This window comes from Centropristis striata, chromosome 5 (genome assembly GCF_030273125.1).
Source record: "Centropristis striata isolate RG_2023a ecotype Rhode Island chromosome 5, C.striata_1.0, whole genome shotgun sequence".
In the NCBI taxonomy this organism is placed as follows: domain Eukaryota; kingdom Metazoa; phylum Chordata; class Actinopteri; order Perciformes; family Serranidae; genus Centropristis; species Centropristis striata.
In genome coordinates this window covers 39,304,259-39,328,088 of record NC_081521.1, presented here as the reverse complement: position 1 = coordinate 39,328,088, position 23,830 = coordinate 39,304,259, and the positions used below count along the sequence as shown (strand labels likewise).

The 23,830-nt window shown below is 37.4% G+C and overlaps 1 protein-coding gene across 1 annotated transcript in view; it reads right to left on the bottom strand.

Annotated features, from left to right (window-relative positions):
- The window catches only part of si:ch73-181d5.4 (uncharacterized), a 45,766-nt gene that overhangs the window by 21,441 nt on the left and 495 nt on the right, over positions 1-23,830 (bottom strand). Inside the window, exons 2-7 of the mRNA XM_059332948.1 lie at positions 20,002-20,074; positions 19,850-19,907; positions 18,593-19,739; positions 18,225-18,483; positions 16,739-17,026; positions 15,687-15,855 (exon numbers count right to left, since the gene is read on the bottom strand). Of these exons, the coding sequence (XP_059188931.1) occupies positions 15,687-15,855; positions 16,739-17,026; positions 18,225-18,483; positions 18,593-19,739; positions 19,850-19,889 (1,903 nt within the window). The 5' untranslated portion in view covers positions 19,890-19,907; positions 20,002-20,074. The remainder of the gene's footprint in view (positions 1-15,686; positions 15,856-16,738; positions 17,027-18,224; positions 18,484-18,592; positions 19,740-19,849; positions 19,908-20,001; positions 20,075-23,830) is intronic.

The window sequence follows — 23,830 nt, the reverse complement described above, 5'->3', positions numbered from 1 at the left end:
CTGGGGGGTCTTGTCTCATTTCTTATTACCTCTGCCAAGGATTTAATGTCTTCGGTCTGGTTTGCTTGTCAGCAGGATTACAGAAAACATAGTGGCCCGATTTTTATCAAACTTGGCGTAAAGGTGCAGCATTGGCCAAGGAAGAACCCGTTACATTTTAGAGAGGACTCAAATCACAGGGCAGATTAACAAATTATGTTTCCATTTCTTAAAAGTCCCTGTGAAACAGAAGTTAAGAGCCTTTTTAGCCTTTGTACTGTGACGTATTTCCCAGTTAAAATGGATATTTATATATAATATATGGTACAGTTATAAAAATAATTGTAGAACTTTCCAGCAGGTGTCTCACTTTTTAGTTTTGTTTTCATTTACATACTAGTCAGGACTGGTACGCCTTGCCGGTGAGTAGCTGCAGACTAGCATGGTTTATGTTTAAATATCTTATGAATGAGTATATAATTTCATTCATTAATTCTGGGTTTTGTGTTTATGTTTGCATTACAGGTTTACAACCTAATCAACGTCACTGTCACTGATTACTTTTCTAATTAACGGCACTAATAAGCTAACGAGCGGTAGGCTATGGTAGTGTAACAGCTACCCAGTGTGCGGATGCTTATTGTGTATGTTGAGAAAATAAAAATCATAAAAGTGACTGGAGTTGTATCCGCCGTACCTTTCCCGATAACCCTTCCAGAGGGGAGTTTATTAAACTATTGAGGATAGATTAGTAAAAATCTGGACAATAAAAATACATTCAATTTATATAGCACTTTACCAGATACTCAGAGTTAAAAGAGGGACTTAAATCAAAAAATTTGCATTTGTTTGGACCACAAATAGTGGGTGGGTTTAGAGTTTGGCGTAATACAGAGTTACGGAGAACTGTTTGCTCCACATACAGTACATCTCCCTCATCTGTTGGACCAGGAGGAGGACGAGGGCGAGATGAAGGTGCATGCCACATTTCTATCCGTTTTAGATTACGGTGATATTATTTATATGCATGCTTGTCCCTCGGTCCTAAAACCACTTGATACAATTTATAATTCTGTTATTAGATTTATTACTGGCGATGGGTTCATGACCCATCACTGCCACCTCTATCATAATGTTGGTTGGACTTCCCTGGCTCTAAGAAGGGAGCAACACTGTATATTGTTTATTTATAAGGCACTACTAAAAAAAACTACCATTCTACCTATCGAGCCTAGTGAGCTTCAGATCTTTTAACTTTCCAACTCGTTCATATGACCCACTGGCTCTTAATATCCCTGCTGTTAAAACGGAGGTTGGGAAATTTGCTTTTGTTTATTTTGCTTCTTTTAAATGGAATAATTTACTGTCACAGCTTCAGTTGGATACACTGATTCCTTTTAATCATTTTAAAGACACTCTTATTAATCTTATGATTTCTGAATGTGTATGTACTCATTGAATTTATTGTGCTTCTGTTGATTATATATTATTATGGATATGTAGTGTAATGTGTTAAAATTGTATTTGTACTGTAATCAGGGCGCCATTGGAAATGATTATGTATTATAACCCCAGATTCTATGATTCTCTTTTTCTTCTCTATTAACCCATTGAAGCCTGGAAAGCGGATACGTCGTTTTGTAGTATTTGTATAAGCTCTCAAATACTTTTTGAATTTCATTTCTATCTGCTACAGAGGCTGAAAAATCTATGATTTAGTAGAAGCGTTGACACTTCTGTTGAATTGCCAGAAAAACTTCAGGTTTTAGGGGGTTATTTTAAAATCGCCCAGAGGTTTTACAGGCAGTTTTAGGCCTCAATGGGTTAATGTCCAAATATACATCTCTTTCCATCTCTCTTTATGGCTCTGTTAGGTACTGCAACCATGACTACAACACAGACGTTGAACTGTAGTTCTGGTGTGACTCTCTAGTTGCCCATAAATCTTATTTGATTGGATTATTTTTGTAAACACCCCAAAGTGCAGGATTTATTATGTTCTTGAAACTTTTTACAGGAAGATAAAAAGGGATATTGATGGAGTTGTAGATGTTCTGTGTTTTTTTTTCATATATCAAGAAATAAATGTACAACTAACACGAAGAAACAGGGATTATGTATTTTTCATTTCACTGAGACTTTGTGAGATAGGGCAGAGGTCTTGGCAGAGGTCTGCACTCTGAGTGCCCTTCTAGTCTTCATATTGGCCTATTATTAACCCATTGAGGCCTGAAACGCCTGTAAAACCTCTGGGCGATTTTAAAATAAGCCCCTAACAGCTGAAGTTTTTTGGAAATTCAACAGAGGTGTCAACGCTTCTACTAAATAATAGATTTTTCAGCCTCTGTAGTAGCTTCACACTGATGGGGTGTATCCACTCAAAGCTTTTTCAGCAACTGAAGCCCTTGTCTCTTCTTTGAGCAGCTGTTCACATTACAATGGAGATTCCAGAAAAATTGGGACACGTAAATGTAAATATAAACAATATGCATCAAATTCAGAATTCATGCATATATTAAGTTTTTAGCATTAGATAACTTGTCTTTGTACTGTATCCAACAAGTTTTGCTTGTCTATTATTACAAATTTTTATTTAAGTGTCCAACTATTTTGGAGTTGGGTTGAAGAGGCAATCTTAAGGGCTAAGATTTTGCATAAATCTACTGGCTTTATTTATTTTCTGGAATTTAATTTTTTTAAAGAAAAAAAAAATATTTTACATGCTTCCCTTTGCACAAACTTGCAAGTGTTTGTGCAGTCATTGGTCTATACACACTGTCAAAAATAATCTGTTAAAATTACGGTAAAATACCGGCAGCTGTGGTTGCCAGAATTTTACCATAAAAATTACAGTGAGTGGGTTTTCTACTGTAAATTTAAATGTAAATATCAGCAAAAACTGTAATTTAGACTTAGTAGTCCGTTTATTTAAAGGTAATTGTGTCCTTGAGACAATATGGTATTTCTCCATTCATTTTACATGATTTTTAAAAATATTTTTACAGTAAAACTGTTTTTCAAAAGTTTTGTTCTATTCTGACAGTAATTAAAAGTGTCTATTATGGTGATATGCAATTTTTTATTTTAGGCCGTATTTCTCATGCAATTTGACAGCATTTTACTGTAATTTCTACAAACACTTTTTACAGTGCACTGTTGTCGTTGATATTGACTGAATTTCTCACTCAAGAAACTATTGAAAAGTAGTATTGTGCACTATTGTGTGATATTATAATTTTTTATCTTTGTCTTCATTTTATGAATCATTCTTAATTTTTTTAATTTTTAGGCCGCCTGCAGGGGCTCCCCGTGGCTGAGACAAAAAAAATGATATACATATTTTTACATTAAAATGTTCATTTATCAATGGTGTAGACCAAAAGCTATTTGTATTCCTCAATCATAAAATTGTATAGCCTTTTTACAGCATATTAAAAAAGACATTTAAGTCAACTAAAATGTGCTTCATAGTTTACGAAAGTCTCCGGCCCGGTGCCTTAACTTTTAATTTTTGCCAACTTTGAGTTTAGTTTTGAGTTCCCGAGATAGACTAGTTTTCTAAATCATATTAATAAATGCTCAATATGACTATTAATAATGTTGGTAGGCTAATTTAGACTAATTAGGCTGTTTAATTTTCATTTTAGGCTCAATATAAAGTTTGTGGCTCCATTCCGCGATTTTCTCTTTTTTTTGGCCAACAGTGGCTCTTTAGTTAGTAAAGGTTGCCCACCCCTGGTCTAAAACCATGCCAGCAGGTCTGTGAGGCTTTACCCACAATCACAAAGTAAGCATTGAGAAGTTTAGCAGGTGTTAACACTAGGTATAGCTGAGGGTGAGGGGAATGTCACTTTTGCTGGTATTTGGCCATAAGCCAAAGTACTGGACAACTCCAGTGTATGTGTGTCTAATTTCATGGCAACCCAAACAATAACATAATCAAAACTCATTCATTCACTTGAAACTGGTTCTCAATGCCAATAAAACAAAGCTTATGTTATTTTCTAACAGTAAAAAAGTGCCTCAAATGGTTCCCCCAGTGTCCACTCTTGAGGGCAGCGAAATAGAGTTGGTTCATATGTATAAATACTGAGGAGTCTTAATTGATGATTCACTCACCCTCAAGCCACACATAGAAAATCTTGTGAAGAAGCTGAGGTTAAAATTGGGTTTTTATTTTCGAAATAAGTTGTGTTTTTCTTTTAATGTCAAAAAACGTCTTGTCACTGCAACGTTTTTATCTGTGTTGGATTACGGAGATCTTTTGTACATGAATGCTGCTGCTAAATGTTTTAGAATGATTGATCCTGTTTATCAGCTTCTTTGAGCTTCATTACTAACTGTCAGATGTCCACTCACCATTGTGAATTATACTCTGGGGTAGGATGGCCTGCTCTGGCCACTCCAAGGGCTAGTCATTGGTATACCTTCATTTATAAGGTAATATTGGGACTGCTGCCTTCGTACATTTGCAGCTTAATTACTGTGAGAAATGCTGGATCTTATTCTCTTCGTTCACAAGATCAGTTGTTGCTTTCTGTCCCTTCTGCTCGTACAGAGTTGGGTAAAAGGGCATTTGTTTACTCTGCACCTTATGCTGGAATATGCTACAGAAAGAATGGAAAATAACTGAATTTGTTTCTTTGAGCACTTTTAAATCCAAACTAAGAGTTATTGAGGCCAATTCTACAACATGCACTTGTTTCTCATGATGTGTTTAAGGTCTGTATGTTATGTAAATATGTAACTGTATTCTGTGTTTGCTGCCTCTTGGCCAGGGCTCCCTTGAAAAAGAGGTTCTTAAACTCAATGGGATATTCCCTGGTTAAATAAAGGTTAAATAAAAATAAATAAAATAAATAATTGTCAAGTCATTTCAGAGAACCTTGAATGTCTGTGCAAAAAAAAAAAAGGCTGTGGTAATCCTTCTATCAGTTGGTGATATTTGAGTCAGGAAGTTGTGGTGTGATTGGCTACAGACTGACTTCCACAGAGCCACTCTGCTAGTAAAGTATAAATGCAACATCCTCATTGTGAGGTGAGAACCAAAGCTCCATCATCCATCATTTATAATTCATGTGTCAGAGGCAACAAATAATCAGACGCTGCACAGGAGCAGTCAGTGTATCAGATATGTTTGTTCGTGTTTTGTTTCATGTAATTCTGTTGTTTGGTTTTTGTCTTTAACCCATAATAACCCAGACCCAGTTATCCATAAAGGAAAGTTATGGGGGATATATCACAGACCAAGTGAACCACGCAGAACATATTTATGATGTGGGTTTTTTTGTCATTCTGTCTTTTTTTAGTAATTTTGTGGGGTTTTTTTGTGTCTTTTTTTTAAGTAATTTAGTTTTTTTCTGTCATTTTGTGTCTTTTTTGGTCATTTTGTGTCTCTTTTTTAGTAATTTTGTGTCTTTTTTAAGTAATTTCGTTTTTTTCTGTCATTTTGTGTCCTTTTTTTGTAATTTTGTGTCTTTTTTTGTCATTTTGTGTCTTTTTTTGTCATTTTGTGTCTTTTTTAAGTAATTTAGTGTTTTTTCAGTCATTTTGTGTCTTTTTTGGTCATTTTGTGTCTCTTTTTTAGTAATTTTGTGTCTTTTTTAAGTAATTTCGTTTGTTTCTGTCATTTTGTGTCCTTTTTTTTAGTCATTTTGTGTCTATTTTGGTCATTTTGTGTCTTTTTAAGTCATTTTGTCTGTCTTTTTTGTGTCTTTTTTAAGTAATTTAGATTTTTTGGTCATTTTGATACTGCCTCCAGCGGCCCCCAGGTAATTTGAGTTTGAGACCCCTGTTCTAGAATATTTAAAGTGTTTGTTACATGGCTGTCACCGTGGGTTCTTATGGGTTAACTTTTTTTTATTCAGGGTGAAAATATTGAGGACACATCACCATCCATGGCACGTAACTCCTGAACTGGAATTCCTGAGCTGTCAGTGAGATTAACCTGTAATAGTTCAATGTCTCACATATTCACTACTTATATAATTATTCCCTGTCTGGACAGCATCCTTAAACTGGAGTCAGGAGAGGGCTATATTATCTTACTAGAACCAATCGGAAACACCTAGCCAAGCTCTGTCCAAAGGTCAGATCTAAATCTGCCTCACAGCACCACTAAAGTTCATTTTTTTTAACATGCTGGAGCTTGTTTATTTAATCCAAACAGTAAATTGTCATTTTACATTGGATAATGTGCCAGACTATGTCTTTAGTAATGTGCTAACTGGCTGCTTGTATTTAACCCATAAGAACCCAGACCCAGTTATCCTTAAAGGATGTGTTCTATAAGTGGACCACATGAACACATTTCTGATGCTTTTTAAAAAAAAATACTACCCATAAAGATCTGTGATGTCACATATATGTTACATTGAGTGTTTGTGGTATTTATGTTTATGATATTTCTTATTTTAAAATAGCAAAAAAATAGACAAATTTTCTGCTGACAGACACACAAATTTGCCTTTTTCTTTTGCATCTCCAAAACATATAGGCCAATCAAATGTGACTTTAATTTGTTCAAGAAATATGGTCAGAACAAGTTAAATGCAATACAGGACACCCTATTAACGTATTAGAATTGTTAAATGGGTTTAAACTTAGCCTAGTAACAAATATAAGCTTTTTAAAATTAGCTACTTTTTCATATTTCTGTTTCCAGTCACACACACATTTTGGTCACTTCTTGTCAAAGTCACATGACCACCACACCAGGGTGTTGAGTATGTGTCACTTAGGGATTTAATGAGTTAATGTGAAGCATAAAGCTGAATATGGGAGATTATAGCAGATTTAAAGTGTTTGTTACACAGGTGTCACCATAGGTTCTTATGGGTTAACAGACAGACATTATCTTTTAAACTCTCGCAGTGAAGGCAAATGAGCACATTTCCCAAAATGTCGAACATTTTCTTTAACAACTTTTTACATGACTAATTCATGAGACTTAATCTCAGTGTAAAATACCTTTAAATCATGCATGTGTGAGAAAATAATGGGAAATTCATAAAAGGACAGTTTTGATTTGTGTTGATCACTCCATCTTTCTTTCCTTGCTGCAAACATGTTCACATATGATCATTAGTGGGCTCACTGTAGGAAAGAGACAACAGGCTGAGTCTCCAGTTACCTTTTAAAGGGGAAGCTAGGATTAGTGCCCAAGATCTAACATGCCCTGTGGTTGTAGGGGATTTTACCTCAGGGACTACTGACTGAAAGGATAAATCAAAATACAACAAATTAAAGAATGTATGTATGCCAAGCTGCTGCAACAAAATTTCACTCATTATTACCCATCAAGCGGAGAAATTGATACATACTTGTTCTGTTTTAATAAACAGTCACAAGCAGTTTGGAGGGAGTACTGAGCACTGTATGTTTTCTCACTGGAAGGTGATATATCAAGTGGGTTTTTCTAGTCAACAAGCACATATGTTCGGAAAAAATATTTCAAATATGGTGCAATATTAGGGTCATGGCTTTTTAAATCATAACACTGTATGTGATATTCTCCATAACTCAACAAACACTAAAACTTTGGAAGTGAGAGAGATGGAGAAAACTTGAATAATATTCTGTAAAAAAAAATATCTCAAGTGATATAATCTGTGCTATCTAAAATTAAAATACAGAAGACGCAAAACCAACTCCCAAACTGAAATAAAAAGGATGTCAGTAATGTTTTCTCTCTGGCTGCACATTATTCATTTGGCCAGTAGAGGGTGCTCGTGATTCATAATTAAATGTTGAGGTATTGAAATGATTAAACTGTTGGAGACAGAGGATATACAGCAGTAACAGGGTCTAAGAGCGGCAACAAAAAGCTACAATGGCAGTTCAAGAGAAAATGAATTGAAAATCAATTTTTCTACGCACGCATTCTAGTATGTATGCGCTGTTGCACAGTTACTATCACACGTTACTATTCCAGAGTGACTTGTTACAGCTGCAAACACTGAAACCAATCAACAGAAATCCCATGTCAGCTACACTACCTCATGTGGTCACACTACACTCAAGCTGAACTCAGTCTTAACTGTTCACTCTTTGGAGGAATACGAGTTTACAGTACGATTATTTAATCAAAAACAAAAATCGATGACATTTTTCTCTATAAAGCATTTAACCCATTGAAGCCTGAAATGCCTGTAAAACCTCTGGGTGATTTTAAAATAAGCCCCTAAAACCTGAAGTTTTTCTGGAAATTCAACAGACGTGTCAACGCTTCTACTAAATAATAGATTTTTCAGCCTCTGTAGCAGATAGAAATGAAATTCTAAAAGTATTTGAGAGCTTATACAAATACTACAAAACAACTTATCTGCTTTCCAGGCTTCAATGGGTTAAGATTATGGCAATACTAATATGCCAGTTAACGTATCACAAAGATAATGTTTGTGTATGGGCACATGTTCTCCCAGTGACCCTGACAGGACTTGTTGAAATAAATAAACAGGCCTCAGTGAGAGGCCTTGCCAAACCTACTTATACCATCACACTGATCAAAAATTGTTTATGTTATGTGACTACAGCTGTTTGAAAAGCCACAACTTCTATTTATGGACTTCTATAATAATAATATACACTGCCGGTCAAAAGTTTTAGAACACCCCAATTTTTCCAGTTTTTTATTGAAATTCAAGCAGTTCAAGTCAAATGAACAGCTTGAAAGGGTACAAAGGTAAGTGGTGAACTGCCAGAGGTAAATAAAAAAAGGTAAGATATAACGTACATTTCAGAATTATACAAGTAGGCCTTTTTCAGGGAACAAGAAGTGGGTTAACAACTTAACTCTATGGAGTCTTGGGCTATTTTGTCCATTTTTTTATAAATTCTTTTCATGTCTTTGTAAGTCATTTTGTGTCTTTTTTTGGTCATTTAGTGTCTTTTTTTAGTCACTTTGTGTCATTTTGTGTCTTTTTTTGGTAATTTTGTGTCTTTTTTTAGTCATTTTGTGTCATTTTGTGTCTTTTTTTTGGTCATTTTGTGTCTTTTTTTAGTCCTTTAGTCCAACATAAAATGTGATTTGTAATCTTTTTTTTACTTTCAAAACACTATCATGCTCAATAAAGAATTTTAAATGTTGCAAATGTGCATTAATTTCAGAGTACACTGAGACATTAAACTGCATCATTTTCAATTAAATTCTGGAAAAGTTGGTGTGTTCTAAAACTTTTGACCAGTAGTGTATATAATATATATTTGAGAAAAAAACAAACAAAACAAAAACACCTCCCTTACACCCCTGAGCCTGTTGCCCACTTTAAGCAATTTTGGAGAAAGGCTAAGACTTGGGGGTGCACTTAAACTTTGATAAACCCCTAAAGCAAGTGGTTTTTGTGATATATTTTACAAATGAGAACAACTGTGGCATGCTGTTCTTCTGACTTAAAGTCACTATTGGGTGTTTTGCAAGCTATCATCTACTCCCAAGTTGAATGAGCAACTAAACCAATCGTATCTCACTATATCCCTCCATTATAAACAAGCTAAAATACTAAATGAAACATAGTTAACTCTTTGACTACAGTGTGTTGTTTATCCACAGTATTTCTAGAATGGTGAAGATGTTTCTGGATTTGATCCGTTGTCAGTTATGCACTTCCCCCACTAGTAGTGAAAGTAAAAAAAAACACAGATGGGGAAGCTCCTCTCCCACAGACTGAGTGTTAGAAAAGAAAGCAAACTCTTCACTTATTGACTGTGTGGTATATGAGCAATCTAAATATCCCACATTTTCCAATGTGCTGACCAAAATGCATCCATTTCCATGACTATTAATCACAAACAGATCCTCCTCTTTAACCAAAATATAACTGATTGTATTCTGAGGTTACACATTGCATTGTTCTGTTGGATGGATTAATTCAGGTTACATTTCTGGCAAGGTACAAAAGGAAATGTGTTATTGGAGGTGGAAATTTGGGTAACACTTTCTATGAAGACTACATCTATAGTGCATTATGAGCGCATTCATAGTGAATTATAATGGTCATTATAATCAATCATAATGCATTATGACTGCACTCGCTTCATGATGCACTATATCAACAGTTATAAATATAGCTTATAATGACTTATAAATCCAAGTGTCTTATGAGTGCTCTTGACTGGTTATAAACTACAGGCTGACTGATGAGGCTTATAATACATTACAACTACTCATACCCCTCTATACACACACCTCAACAATCAATTGTTATAAGGACTCATAGGATGCCATAAGTATAAATAAATGATCAATGTATGCTTTAAGTAAAGTGAGGTTCATATAGACGCATCTATAATGCAGTATAGCTAATCATGATGTTTCATTGTTGGCATTAAGTAAAGTGTAACACATTTTCATGCATTTAAAAGAAGCTATGCTGCATCATAAGTCATTATTTATACTTATGGCATCCTATGAGTCCTTATAACAAGTGATTGTTGAGGTGTGTGTATAGAGGGGTATGAGTAGTTGTAATGTATTATAAGCCTCATCAGTCAGCCTGTAGTTTATAACCAGTCAAGAGCACTCATAAGACACTTGGATTTATAAGTCATTATAAGCTATATTTATAACTGTTGATATAGTGCATCATGAAGCTTTATATGTGTTTATGAGTGCAGTCATAATGCATTATGATTGATTATAATGAGCATTATAATTCACTATGAATGCGCTCATAATGCACTATAGATGTAGTCTTCATAGAAAGTGTTACCCAAATTTGTTATTGGAGGTGATAAATAATGGTTTATACTATGTATGCAGGTGGAAAAATAGGAAACTATTTGACTTAAGCAACAAGCAATACAGTGAAGCACCAAGACTTGCAACTTGACATCCTCACTGAGGATTGCTTTAAGTTCCAGCAAGGCCACAGTTTCCTGAGATCCATGTCATGTGATGCAGAGATGAAATTGGGCAGCGAATCAACACGTGCTGCAACACCACTGTTCCTCAGGACACCTGCTCTGAGGACTACGGGTTAGCAGATGCTGTCTCAGCCTGCATCATGTCCTGACCTCAACCCCACTGTGAGCACATGAGATGCCCTGCAACACGACAGCTGGAAACTCTGCCTGCAAAGGGCAACCAACTCGGTCAGCACCCTCTCCAGAAACGTGGCAGCACTTCACGGCTGCATTCAGAAGCTCAACGGTTCCACGAGGTGTCGAACAGAAGTGGATGCAACAGGTGATCACCAAGATGAACCGCTGGACAACTATTGTAAATTGAGTTATTTAAGAAAGTGTAGTAGTTTTCCTGTTATTGTTATTCATTTTAATTTATTGTAGTTGTGCGATTTATTTCTGCTGTCAGTGTATTATGTTATAAAATAACATAATAATGCATGTAAAATATGGAATTCCCAATTACAGGATTTAAAAGGTTGTACAGACATTAATAGATTTAAAAAAATGTATAAATGCAGAAAAAATTGTCAATATGTACTAGAATCTTAAACTGATTGTTTATGATCAGTTGTTTTTTTTTACTTTTGTTTTTGAGATGATAACATGTGCTTGTATGGGTTTTTGTTTGTTTTTGTTGTTTTAAGTGTTTTGTTATAATCAAAGTTTTGTTGGTGTAGGCTACTGAAAATCCATTGTATGTGATGTCAGACCATCTTTTTTTACTTTTATTGTTCAAGTAGGGGGCAGACAAACATAAGAAATGTTTTTTTTCTTGATGCTCCTTTCAAATCATGAAGGTGAAGAGTGTGTCTCTGTACACATTTTGTTGTCCACCTTCATGAAAGGAACAAAATAAATAAATAAATAAAAATAAATTAATAAATAAATAAATAAAAATGTTGCTAGCATCTCATGTTTTGATCGATAAAACTACAGTGCAATTGAAATGGCTGTGGACAAACCAAAAAAAAGTGTTTTTATTTGCATCCCTGCATCTCTGAAACTTCTGCCACTACCTTAATATGAAAGTGGTAGATCGAATATCATCAATGAAGAAAAATGAACTGAATTTTTATTATATTGAATAAACAAATTTCATTCACCCACAGTGTATTGGTGTAGTAGCAGAAAGAGTCAGATTTGCCCTGCAAGCTATTTCCCGGATGTTTGTGAAACAGAATTAATGATTATTATTGCTAATTGAACCTTTTTGTGACATTACAAGAATAAAAGTTAATTTTTGTGTGTGTGTGTGTGTGTGTGTGAATAAGAGATAGTCCTTACAAATAAGTATAATTACGTTAACTGGGTAACTCTGCTGGGTAAAACCTGGAGGAGGACAGACACCCTGTGCTTCTATTTCCATTTTTTCTTTTTTTGTTAATATTGAAAAACCTGATTTTTATTACTTTTAACAACCTTTCAAAAAATATTTGCATTGTGTTTGTATACATGGCAGTTAAATATATTTTAAGGCACAATGAGTAGGATTTTCCTAAAAAAATAAAAATAAAAAGTCTCTTCATATTGCTGTGTTCGGCCATTTATGGGTGTTACCTGGCTGAGTCAGAAGCTCTGCTTAATTCACCTGTCTGAGCAGAAATACTATGGTTAATAGTTAGCTAGACTGAAGATCGCTAAACTCGCTCGCTAATTAGATGTGATTGATCCAGGGAGGAGGGGGGAATACTTGAATGTCGTGTTTACTATGTTCAAATCCCTCTTATTGTGCCTTGAAATTTTCAGCTTCCATACGAATGTGAGAGATTAAAAAATGCAGGTACTGTTAACATCTTTAAACCTCAACTTATTAGTTCGGCAGAAATATGTGTATTGCATCATACCCTCATATTGACGGTTTTTATTGTTGAAGTATTATCCCATTACATTCTGGCATCTGTGTCTGTCATATTATATATAGTTTATTTTCTATTTCCACCTACTTGTATTTACATAATAGTTGTAATAATAGTTATGTTTATTTTTATACCTATCTTTGTTGCCCTAGTTTTTTGCTGTATATCTATTTCTATCTTCCTATTCTTGGAACTGTGTGGAAGTGCATTGAGAGCACCTTAAAACCTGCACACATAAAGCTGATGGACTCTGAAAAATAATACAAAACATTAACCTAATGTCTGTTGTATGTACTTTTGTTTGTTATGTGTAGTTGCCATTGTAAGGTTGCATTGCTGTTATTATACACTGAAATTCCACATTAGACATATAGGTTGAGAAAAAAGGCAAGAGAAGGAAAGCAGCCACAGAAATGACTAGTTTTAGAGAAATAGATGTGTTTGTATGGATGTTCACAGAAATGTAGATGCATGTGGCTGTGGCTCAGCTGGTAGAGTTGGTTGGCCCCAACCGAAGGGTTGGTGGTTCGATCCCTGACCATGGCAGCCTACATGTCGAAGTATCCTTGAGCAAGATACTGAAATTGAATACTGAATACTGAAAACCCCAAATTGCTCCCGATGCTGTGTTCATCGGTGTGTGAATGAATTCCCAATGGTGGCAGGTGGGACCGTTTAGGGTAGCCTCCGCCACCAGTATGAATGTGTGTGTGAAAGGCTGAATGAGCGCAGTCTGTAGTGTAAAGAGCTTTGAGTGGTCGCAAAGCGACTAGAAAAGCGCTATATAAGTGCAGGTCCATTTACCATTTACCATTACCATGTGTGAGTTTGTACGCAAAATGACCGGCAGGGTATCAGGAGCATGGTTGTTTTGATTTGTTATTGTCACCCTAATCACGTGACGTAATAGCATCCAAGTAGGGTTATGTAACCACTATACCCACACTCACTGCCTTTGCTTAATTTCTAGAGTTTGTATGCTTGTGTGGTGACCTGTGAGCTCTCTTCGTCTGCAGGAGGGTAAAGTCTTTTCTCAGATGTTTGGTGGAATGCAGCATTTTTCTGACCGTGGCCAGCTGACACTTCGAAATCATCTTCATGGAAATGACAACATATCTCCCATTCACTGTTCGGTGAACTCCAGGTGGAACCTCATCCTAGCATCTGCACTGATGAATCCTCCAGTCCGCTCTGCGTCTCTGCAGCAGCAAGAAGCCAACTCCTCCTCTTCCATACCAGTTGGCCCAGTCCCTATTCAGAATCCTATCCAAGCTAATATTGGTGTGTCTGTGCAACGCAAGGACTGGTTCAGGAGTGTGTGTGTGTTGTGTGTTATATAAGGCACTAAAAGTTGCAGCATGATATAAACTGTTTTTCCTGGTGCATGGAGTTGTTCAAGTATGAAAGAGCTGAGAAAAGTTGTAAAGTATATGCTGAATGTTTGTGTTGTGAAGTGCATTTCATGGATTCCGTGCAGGAATTTGTTCACTTTACTTTATGTTTTATACAAAAAATAAATAAAAAGAAAGAAAGAAAGAAATCAAGACAAAAGAGATGTTGCCTCATAGAGGCATAAGACTACGGATGATTGTCATCAGTAAGAAGAAACTGCTGGTTGAACATCGGGGTCCATATTTGAGAAGTCAATCGCTTTGAGAAAACCATAACATTTGAAACGGTAGTATGTGTTGCCAACATTGTGGCTGTACGACTTCCCAAAACCATTGAAGTCAGTGGTACTGAAGAGTTGTTGAAGGCTTTATGTGGAGGGAGAGCTGTGAGCTGAGTGCTTGAGCTGGCATGAGAAATGTCTAAGGAGTTCTGCAAACACGGTTGACTTTTTCAAAACACACAGAAAATATGACTAGGTCTTAAACAATTAAGCTGTCATCGCTGTTTAGTGATTCTTTTTGTAAAAGGGTTATTTTGGCTGAACTTGATTTGAGATCCAAGAACTACTCTGATTAGACCTGACACAATAATTTCATACAAGGGATCCTGTGAGATTTACTGTCTGATTTAATTTCTTAAATATCGAGAAAAGATTTGCTACACATCTTCAGTGGGGGTAATGATTGCATCTAAATTTGAAAAAGTTGCTGAAACTGATTTTTAGAGAAAAGAATGCATACAATTTGGTTCAATATTTCAAACGATGGGCAATGTTGTATATATGTGAGCATCTTCCTGTTGGTTCGATCTGAACATGTTGAAACATATTGTGCTTTAAATGCACCTCAGGTTATGGTGAGAAACACACCATTATCTTCCCCTGTAGAGAATTCTTCATGCTCTCAAAGGCAACTTATATTCTGCAGTACAAGGCATGTACCTAGAATAATGACTGCTGCCAAAATGACGTGTTATGCCTTGCTAAGCTTCTTCCAACTTGTGTTCCTCATTCAGGTCTTGATTGTCATGTTCTGTAGCACATATACTTCAGTGTGAACCTTTTTGAGTTTACTAGAAACCTTTGCAAAGTCAGACAAACTCAACATCGGAGCAGTGTTTCAATACACTGGAACCAAAACGCGGTTAACCACCCTGCCTACCCAGCACTTCCCCAAAAAAAACACAGCTGCTCTGCAGCTCCCAGTTAAACCAGTTATGAGCCTGGTTTAAATAAGTTGGTGTTTAGTTAAATACTGGAATCCTGACTAGTCAAGACTGCTTCGGCACATTTAAGGCATTTTGAAATAACAAAGAAACTATGAAAGTGAGCATACTTACCCTCTGCTGACCCCTATCAGTCATCCCAGAGAGAGAGAGAGAGAGAGAGAGCATGTATGTGTCCAAGTGTGTGTGTGCGTGCTTGTGTGTGACTGTGTTACGTAGTACCACGATTCAAAGAGGAAGGAAAATCTCTAATGCCAAAGGAGGCACCTTGTGCATGGTGTGTGATCTGCTGTGTGGTCTAAATGTGTACGAGTAGTGATTGGTACATACACGCTGTGTAAAACTTAGATGATGGTATGGAAGAGGCCTGCTCTTCTGTGAGACTGGGGCCGCAGCCTAAGGAAGTTGCAGCCTCCTCCTGCGCTCCATCATCCCCCTCTTCACTTTCTTCCTCCGCTTTTTCTGCTAATCTCTTGGACATCCTGCCTGATCTCGGACCCTGTGATGAGAACAAAATATATATTGTAATGTATAGGACACAAAATGTAGAAAAAAAAACTCAACAACAAAATACATTGCCCAATCACTTTCAATGTCACACTCACGCCGGGATTCCACTGGATGCGTAACGACTCCGACAGGGGTCTGTCCGCAACGGCTGCGTATCTACGCAGTCCGTCAACACCCACCGGATCCGTCTGTGTCGGAGCTGTTGCGGACAGCAGAGTCCCGAGGACGCACGAGATCTCGCGAATTCACGCCTAATCAATTGATATAACTGGAAGATAATCAACATCTCCTCGTTAATGACTGGAGACAAATCCAGCGACTCCGTCTTAACGAGCGCTAACGAGGTCGGCCAGCTTGTTAACAAGAGCCTCTTGTTAACAAGAACCTCTTGTTAAGAGCCTCTTGTTAACAAGCCTTAGTGATCTCTGTTTGTTTACAACAAGCACCGGATTGAGCGGTGTCAGTGGGGTGAAAACACAAGTGAAAACCTCTAACCTGTTGATTTCAGGTCTTCAAGTTATGAAATACGATCCGCCGTGAACCTGTGGTACTTTATTTTGAAAATATACCGGATGTTTTATTTTGTGTCTGTGCACGACTTCCTGTCCCGAACGATCTGTTCTGTGCTGAATTTATGCGCCGTGCTCCGTCGTCCGACAAAAATAGAAGCTCTGCTCCAGTGTTGGAGGGCTGTCGGATGGCCCTGCGTCGTCGGACTCATTACGCAGCGGATCTGCAGTCGGTGGAATCTCACACATTGATTATAATGGATGCGTAACGGCTCCGACGACGGATCTGCAGCCGTTACGCATCCAGTGGAATCCAGGGGTTAGAACTCAGAATTTCTCAGTCTCCGTGTTATATTGACTTACCTTAGCAGTGGGTTTGGCAGTGGCAGCTTTTTTCGGTGGCCGTCCTCTGGGCTTGGGCACTTTAGGAACAGAAAGTGTCTTCATAGTGAAGGCAGCATGCTGAAGGATGCAATCAGTGCCACAGTAAACAGAGTCCGGTAGGGCTTGTCTGGAGCACTCGGGTCCAATACACAGAGGAAGAGAACTCTCGGCCTTCATCTCAGCTTTGGGCTCGGGCTCAGACTCAGGTTTGGGTTCAGGCTTTATCACACGAGCCTCCTCTTCCTCCTCCACCACCAATATAGTCTCCTAAAAACCAGAGTTTCATCTTAGAAAACAACACCAAACTGCTGTCCTGCAAGTCAACTAAGGACTTATGATAAAACATTGTGATGATATATCACATATCTGGTGTTAAACAGGAATCAGATAAATATTCAACCTAAAAACTACCTACTGCCACAAACAAGTTTAAAAGCTATTCATGTTTGGTTGAAACTAAGGCTCGAAACATGCTCCAACCGTGTACCGTGGACCATGTTCCTGCCCTAAGGATAAAAAGTCATCTTGAGATCAGTGGCAGATAGGGATGCATGATATGGATTTTTTTTTTTACGATACCGACTACCAATTATTACCTGCTTCTCATTGCTGACACCGATAAGAGAACAAATAATCTGACCTTTTTGTATTTTAAAAAAGAAGTTCATTACCTATAGTTTATCTGAGGGTAAGAAAGGTTAAATGTAGTGAGCAAAGATGGATATTTTAAATGTCTATAGGTTTGTCCTCATCAAATTTAACTGAAATTCCTATTGTTACAGTAGCAACAAAAACAAAGAACAGTTCCAAATCTTCAAATGTTCATTTTTCTGATGAAGTACATGAACACAATACCACATAGCACACTATGGGTTTTAAAAATAATAGTATTAAAAATAATATACTCTCACATAATGTCACAAGTAAATAGTCAATACTGCTGATTAGACATGACCACCGATATAGTCGTATAGAGCCAATTTATCAGCTATAATTTCATTATTGGAATAATGCATTATAATAACATAAATTACCCATCGTCAGTTGATAATTTATTGCTGCAGATATACAGCACAGGCCAAAAGTTTGGACACACCTTCTCATTCAATGTTTTTCCTTTATTTTCATGACTATTGACATTGTAAATTCATCAAAACTATTAATGAACACGTGGAATTATGTACTTAACAAAAAAGTGTGAAATAACTGAAAACATGTCTTATATTCTAGTAAGCAGAGGGTGGTTACTTTGAGGGATCTAAAATACAAGACATGTTTTCAGTTATTTCACACTTTTTTTGTTAAGTTTTGTTCATTCATAGTTTTGATGCCTTCAGTGAGAATCTACAATGTAAATAGCCATGAAAATTAAGAAAAACGCATTGAATGAGAAGGTGTGTGTCCAAACTTTTGGCCTGTACTGTATATTGTGCATCCTTACTAGGAATCAAAAGAAAAGTTTAACCTTGAGTTCTTGCTGCTCCTCATGCCCCTCCCGTTCTTCAGCAGGAGATATTAGTGTCAAGCATTCAGGAAAGCTAAGCAAAGGTTCAGGCTCTGGTTCTGGCTGCGGCTCCAGTTGCTGCTGACTCTGCTTTTTTGTAATGCAAGGGGGGCAGGTGTACTCTTCCCCTTTCCTCTCCATCTTACGGCCCTGTGTCTGAGTGATACCAACACACTCACCATGGAACCAATCCTGGCAACTGTCACAGCAGATCATGAACCTACATGCAGTGAACAAACAGCAGTGATCAGGAAATGAAACTGACAGATGGCTGAAGTATGCAAACATCCAAAGCCCAAGAGATGATGTTACGAGAAACGAGAATATACCTTTTATCTTGCTTTTGCCGACAGATGCAGTACAGAGTATTGGAGGCCTCTGTATCCGTTATGGCCGAAGGCTCTCCTACATTCTTGTCATCTTTCTTCTCCTCCTCTACCTCCTGTGGTGCATCGTCAAACTGTCCAGGAGTTACATCAGCAATCTGGTCTAAATCAGTGTCCATGATTATGCAGTCCGAGCTCGATTGCTGAGCAGGACTCAGAGTAATGTCAGAATTAGAGGATGATAGCTCTATTTTAGCGGGGCTGTGTGGATCATTTTCTTTTTCCACCTCTTGCAACTGCTGCAGCTGTTGTTCAGCTGGATTAAGAAGCACCAGCTCATCGTCCTCAGTATCTACCATGCTCGGCTGAAGTGCCACCGCCCTGCCCCGTCCTCTGCCCCTTCCTCTGCCTCGTCCTCTCCCTCTGCCTCTGCCCCTTCCTCTGGCCTTTCCTCTTCCACCTCTACCTCGCCCCCCTCTACCTCTCGTGTCTCCCTGCCCGACCTTGGAAGCCAGCCGGTCCTTAATCTGTATCAGAGTCATTTCATCGCTGTCCTCTTCTTGACTAGTAATCAACACGACATCATCGATTTCCCCTCCTGACTCGTCGTCCAGGGCAACTGGCTGTGAGACCTCCATGTCATCGACAGGTTCGACAAAATCAATTTCTTCTATAACCTGTTGAGGAGGCTCCTCGACTGCATCGGTAGTTTCCATAATGTCTGGGGCTGCCAGTGAATCTGGCATTTCCATTGACAAGCCCTCGTTCCCACCCAGCAGTGAGAAGGCAGTGTGGAAGGCAGAGCCGAAATCCTGCCATAAGCTGGGGTCAAGGCCGACTCCTGCAGAAGCTTCTGAGGCTGGCTTGCTGTCCTCTGATGCAGGCGAGGATGGGGCAGACCACTCTAGCTCCTCTAAAACACTCCTATTTGAACGAGTCTGGGTCGCGGGGGTTTCTGGAGTGGGATGAGGAGTCTGGTTAGCTCGACGACCTCTGCGTAAAAGTGGTGGACTGTGGGCTAGCTGTCCCACTTCGTCCAAGAACTCCCGTCTAGCGATGGTTGTCCGCCTGAAGCCCCAAGACTTTTTAACCTGAGCCATGGTCAGCCTATTACTTGACTCTGCCTCTTCTGCCTGGCTCTGCTGTTCCTCTATAGAAGGACAGGGACACACAGGGTTAACAGAAAGAAATCTCTTTAGTAATTTATATAGCAAGAGTCTTCCCAGTTAAGCCACACAAAGACAAAAGAGAGGGATTTACCTGAATCATTAGCATCGCTGTTATTTTCCATTGGGTCCATATTGCCGTTGATAGGTAGCTAACACGTAAAAATAATTTGTTAGTACACAAGCTTAAAGGAATATTAACTATTTGGCAAGTTGAATGAGGAGTACATGTAGAAATGCAGGTACCTCTAAGCAGATGGCTGCCAAAGCCTAATTTTCAGGACGTGCTAAGTGTCATTCCACTTGATTCTCTTTGCACCTGGTAAATTAAGAAGGAAAAATACACAAAAGCATTTACATTAGAGTATGAGGCAAAAATAAGACAAAGACACGCACTGTGACAGTTTAACTTGTCAATGATAATTGGCTGTTCATCAAAAAAAAAAACCATACCTCTAATACATGTACAAATGCACTCAATAGCCAGATTATTAGGGCCACTGAACAAAAACTTATATGGTCTAATTCGATGACTCTGCACTATATCATACCTTCATGCAGGCTATGATATTCAGGCTACTGCTGCATTAAATTATACTGAGAGGTGATAATAATTCAACAGTACCACAGTACCATTATGACTTTCGTGGAAGCAGAAGTTAATGCAGGGCCATTGTATAATACGGTAATGGTAGTGTAAATTCATTAGGGCTCAAAAGTAACAGTTTTCCATTGGAAACCATTCTGAGAAATTGACAACATCTTTGCTATTGGTGGCAAACACTTTTTAAAACATAAAAAATAGGGAGAGCAAATTGCAAAATGTGCACACAACATAAATATTTTTTTTAATGCGTTGCATTAGTTTGTTAGAATGACAGGTTTATCCAAACAGTCTACATAGTGTGAGTCAGACTATGAGTATGGCAACATCAGGCTTGACATTAACATTGCTATGCTTTCCTAACTTTGAAACAATTTTGAGAGTTGAATGAATCTTTATTATTTGATTGGGTAAGTTATGATTGGGTAAGTTTGAATTTAAATTTTAAAAACTACTACAAATTACAATTTCAGTGTAAACATTTTAAATGCATCAAAAAGATTGGTCACAAATTAAACACAATATAAAATTATAAAATAGTATATAAACATAGAATTTAATAGATCGACCCCATTGTCATAATACCTGATCCAGCTATTTGACTCACTATTGGCCTGATATCAGTTCAGTGCATCTCTGATCTATAACTTGTCCTGGACTAAATCAAGTCAACTTGGGGTTTTAATGGAAGGAAGGGAAGGGGGAAGGAAGGAAAAAGGAATAAAGGAATTTAAGACCAACTGTCCACTTTTTCCCCATCTGTGTAACTTTATGGATTGGACAGCAATTCTAAATATTTTAATGACATTTTAGAAGGAAACATGTGATGAAATATGCTGTTTCCAGCGTTATGTAAAACATTAATTCATCGCACCATGTTATTTGTTAGTTGAGGTTATCTAAGGTTGGTTGGCTGTTGTGTTAAGGCCTAGATATTTGATGTACCGTTATGTTTGCCTGGTCCAGAGGTTGCATTTCGTCACACTGTTAAAATAATCGCCCATGTCATTTCTTGTCAAAATTGGTTTTTTTTGCCTAAATCATCTCCTCATGACGCTGGCCACCTATGGTAAAATCACCTCCATCCGCAGTTGATCAGATCATGATTTTACCCCTTTAAGATCATCACTTCTTTGACAATTTGCCACATTCATAGGCATCAGATGAGAACCCAGCAAAGAAGAGCTAGAGGGAGATTGTTTAGTTATCAGTTTAGTTTAATTGTTGACACTTTATTCTAAGGTGTCTACATAAGAGTGACATGAGCGTATCATAAACATGACATGGGATGTGTCATGAACATTAATGACACTTTGAAGTAACATTAATGCTCATGATACTTGTCATGTCATGTTTCTGACAGGCTTGTGTGACTCTTATGTAGACACCTTCAAAATAAAGTGTTACCATATCTTGCTTGAGTCACAAAGGCATGTTCAAAACATTGCCTCAAGTCATTAATTTCTCTTAAGTTACATCATTTACATACAGTGTTATTACTATACCAATAGCCATCCTTTGTTAGTCCTTTTTGAGTGAAATGATCAATAAATGTCATATGTTACACTTTTGGTGACGTTTTTTGTGTTTCCTGCAAAACTTGAAAAAATGAGTAAGGCGATTATTTAACAGGGTGACGAGATGCTTTTCCAGCGTTGTGTACAACATTAATTCATCGCACTATTGAATTAACTACTATTATTTACAAAGTGTAGCCAGTGTTGAGGTTATCTCAGGTTGATTGGCTGTTGTGTTAAGGCCTAGATATTTGATGTACCGTTATGTTTGCCTGGTCCAGATGTTGCATTTCATCACACTGTTAAAATAATCGCCCATGTCATTTTTTGTCAAAATTGTTTTTTTTGCCTAAATCATCTCCTCATGACGCCGGCCACCTATGGTAAAATCACCTTCATCCTCAGTTGATCAGATCATGATTTTACCCCTTTAAGATCATCACTTCTTTGACGATTTGCCACATTCATAGGCATCAGATAAGAACCCAGCAAAGAAGAGCTAGAGGGAGATTGTTTAGTTATCAGTTTAGTTTTCAGTGTTTTTTATTAGTGTTTAATTAGTGTTTAATTGTTGACACTTTACTCGAAGGTGTCTACATAAGAGTGACATGAGCGTGTCATAAACATGACATGGGATGTGTCATGAACATTAATGACACTTTGAAGTAACATTAATGCTCATGATACTTGTCATGTCATGTTTCTGACAGGCTTGTGTGACTCTTATGTAGACACCTTCAAAATAAAGTGTTACCATATCTTGCTTGAGTCACAAAGGCATGTTCAAAAAATTGCCTCAAGCCATTAATTTCTCTTAAGTTACATAATTTACATACAGTGTTATTACTATACCAATAGCCATCCTTTGTTAGTCCTTTTTGAATGAAATGATCAATAAATGTCATATGTTACACTTTTGGTGACGTTTTAGTGTTTCCTGCAAAACTTGAAAAAATGAGTGAGGCGATTATTTAACAGGGTGACGAGATGCTTTTCCAGCGTTGTGTACAACATTAATTCATCGCACTATTGAATTAACTACTACTATTATTTACAAAGTCTAGCCAGTGTTGAGGTTATCTCAGGTTGGTTGGCTGTTGTGTTAAGGCCTAGATATTTGATGTACCGTTATGTTTGCCTGGTCCAGAGGTTGCATTTCGTCACACTGTTAAAATAATCGCCCATGTCATTTTTTGTCAAAATTGTTTTTTTTGCCTAAATCATCTCCTCATGACGCTGGCCACCTATGGTAAAATCACCTCCATCCTCAGTTGATCAGATCATGATTTTACCCCTTTAAGATCATCACTTCTTTGACAATTTGCCACATTCATAGGCATCAGATAAGAACCCAGCAAAGAAGACCTAGAGGGAGATTGTGTAGTTATCAGTTTAGTTTATCAATGTTTTATTGTTGACATGAATATTGGTAACACTTTATTTTGAAGGTGTCTACATAAGAGTGACATGAGTGTGTCATAAACATGACATGGGATGTGTCATGAACATTTATGACACTTTGAAGTAACACTAATGCTCATGATACTTGTCATGTCATGTTTCTGACAGGCTTGTGTGACTCTTATGTAGACACCTTCAAAATAAAGTGTTACCATATCTTGCTTGAGTCACAAAGGCATGTTCAAAAAATTGCCTCAAGTCATTAATTTCTCTTAAGTTACATCATTTACATACAGTGTTATTACTATACCAATAGCCATCCTTTGTTAGTCCTTTTTGAGTGAGATGATCAATAAATGTCATGTTACACTTTTGGTGACGTTTTTTGTGTTTCCTGCAAAACTTGAAAAAATGAGTAAGGCGATTATTTAACAGGGTGACGAGCTGCTTTTCCAGCGTTGTGTACAACATTAATTCATCGCACTATTGAACTACTATTATTTACAAAGTGTAGCCAGTGTTGAGGTTATCTCAGGTTGTTGGCTGTTGTGTT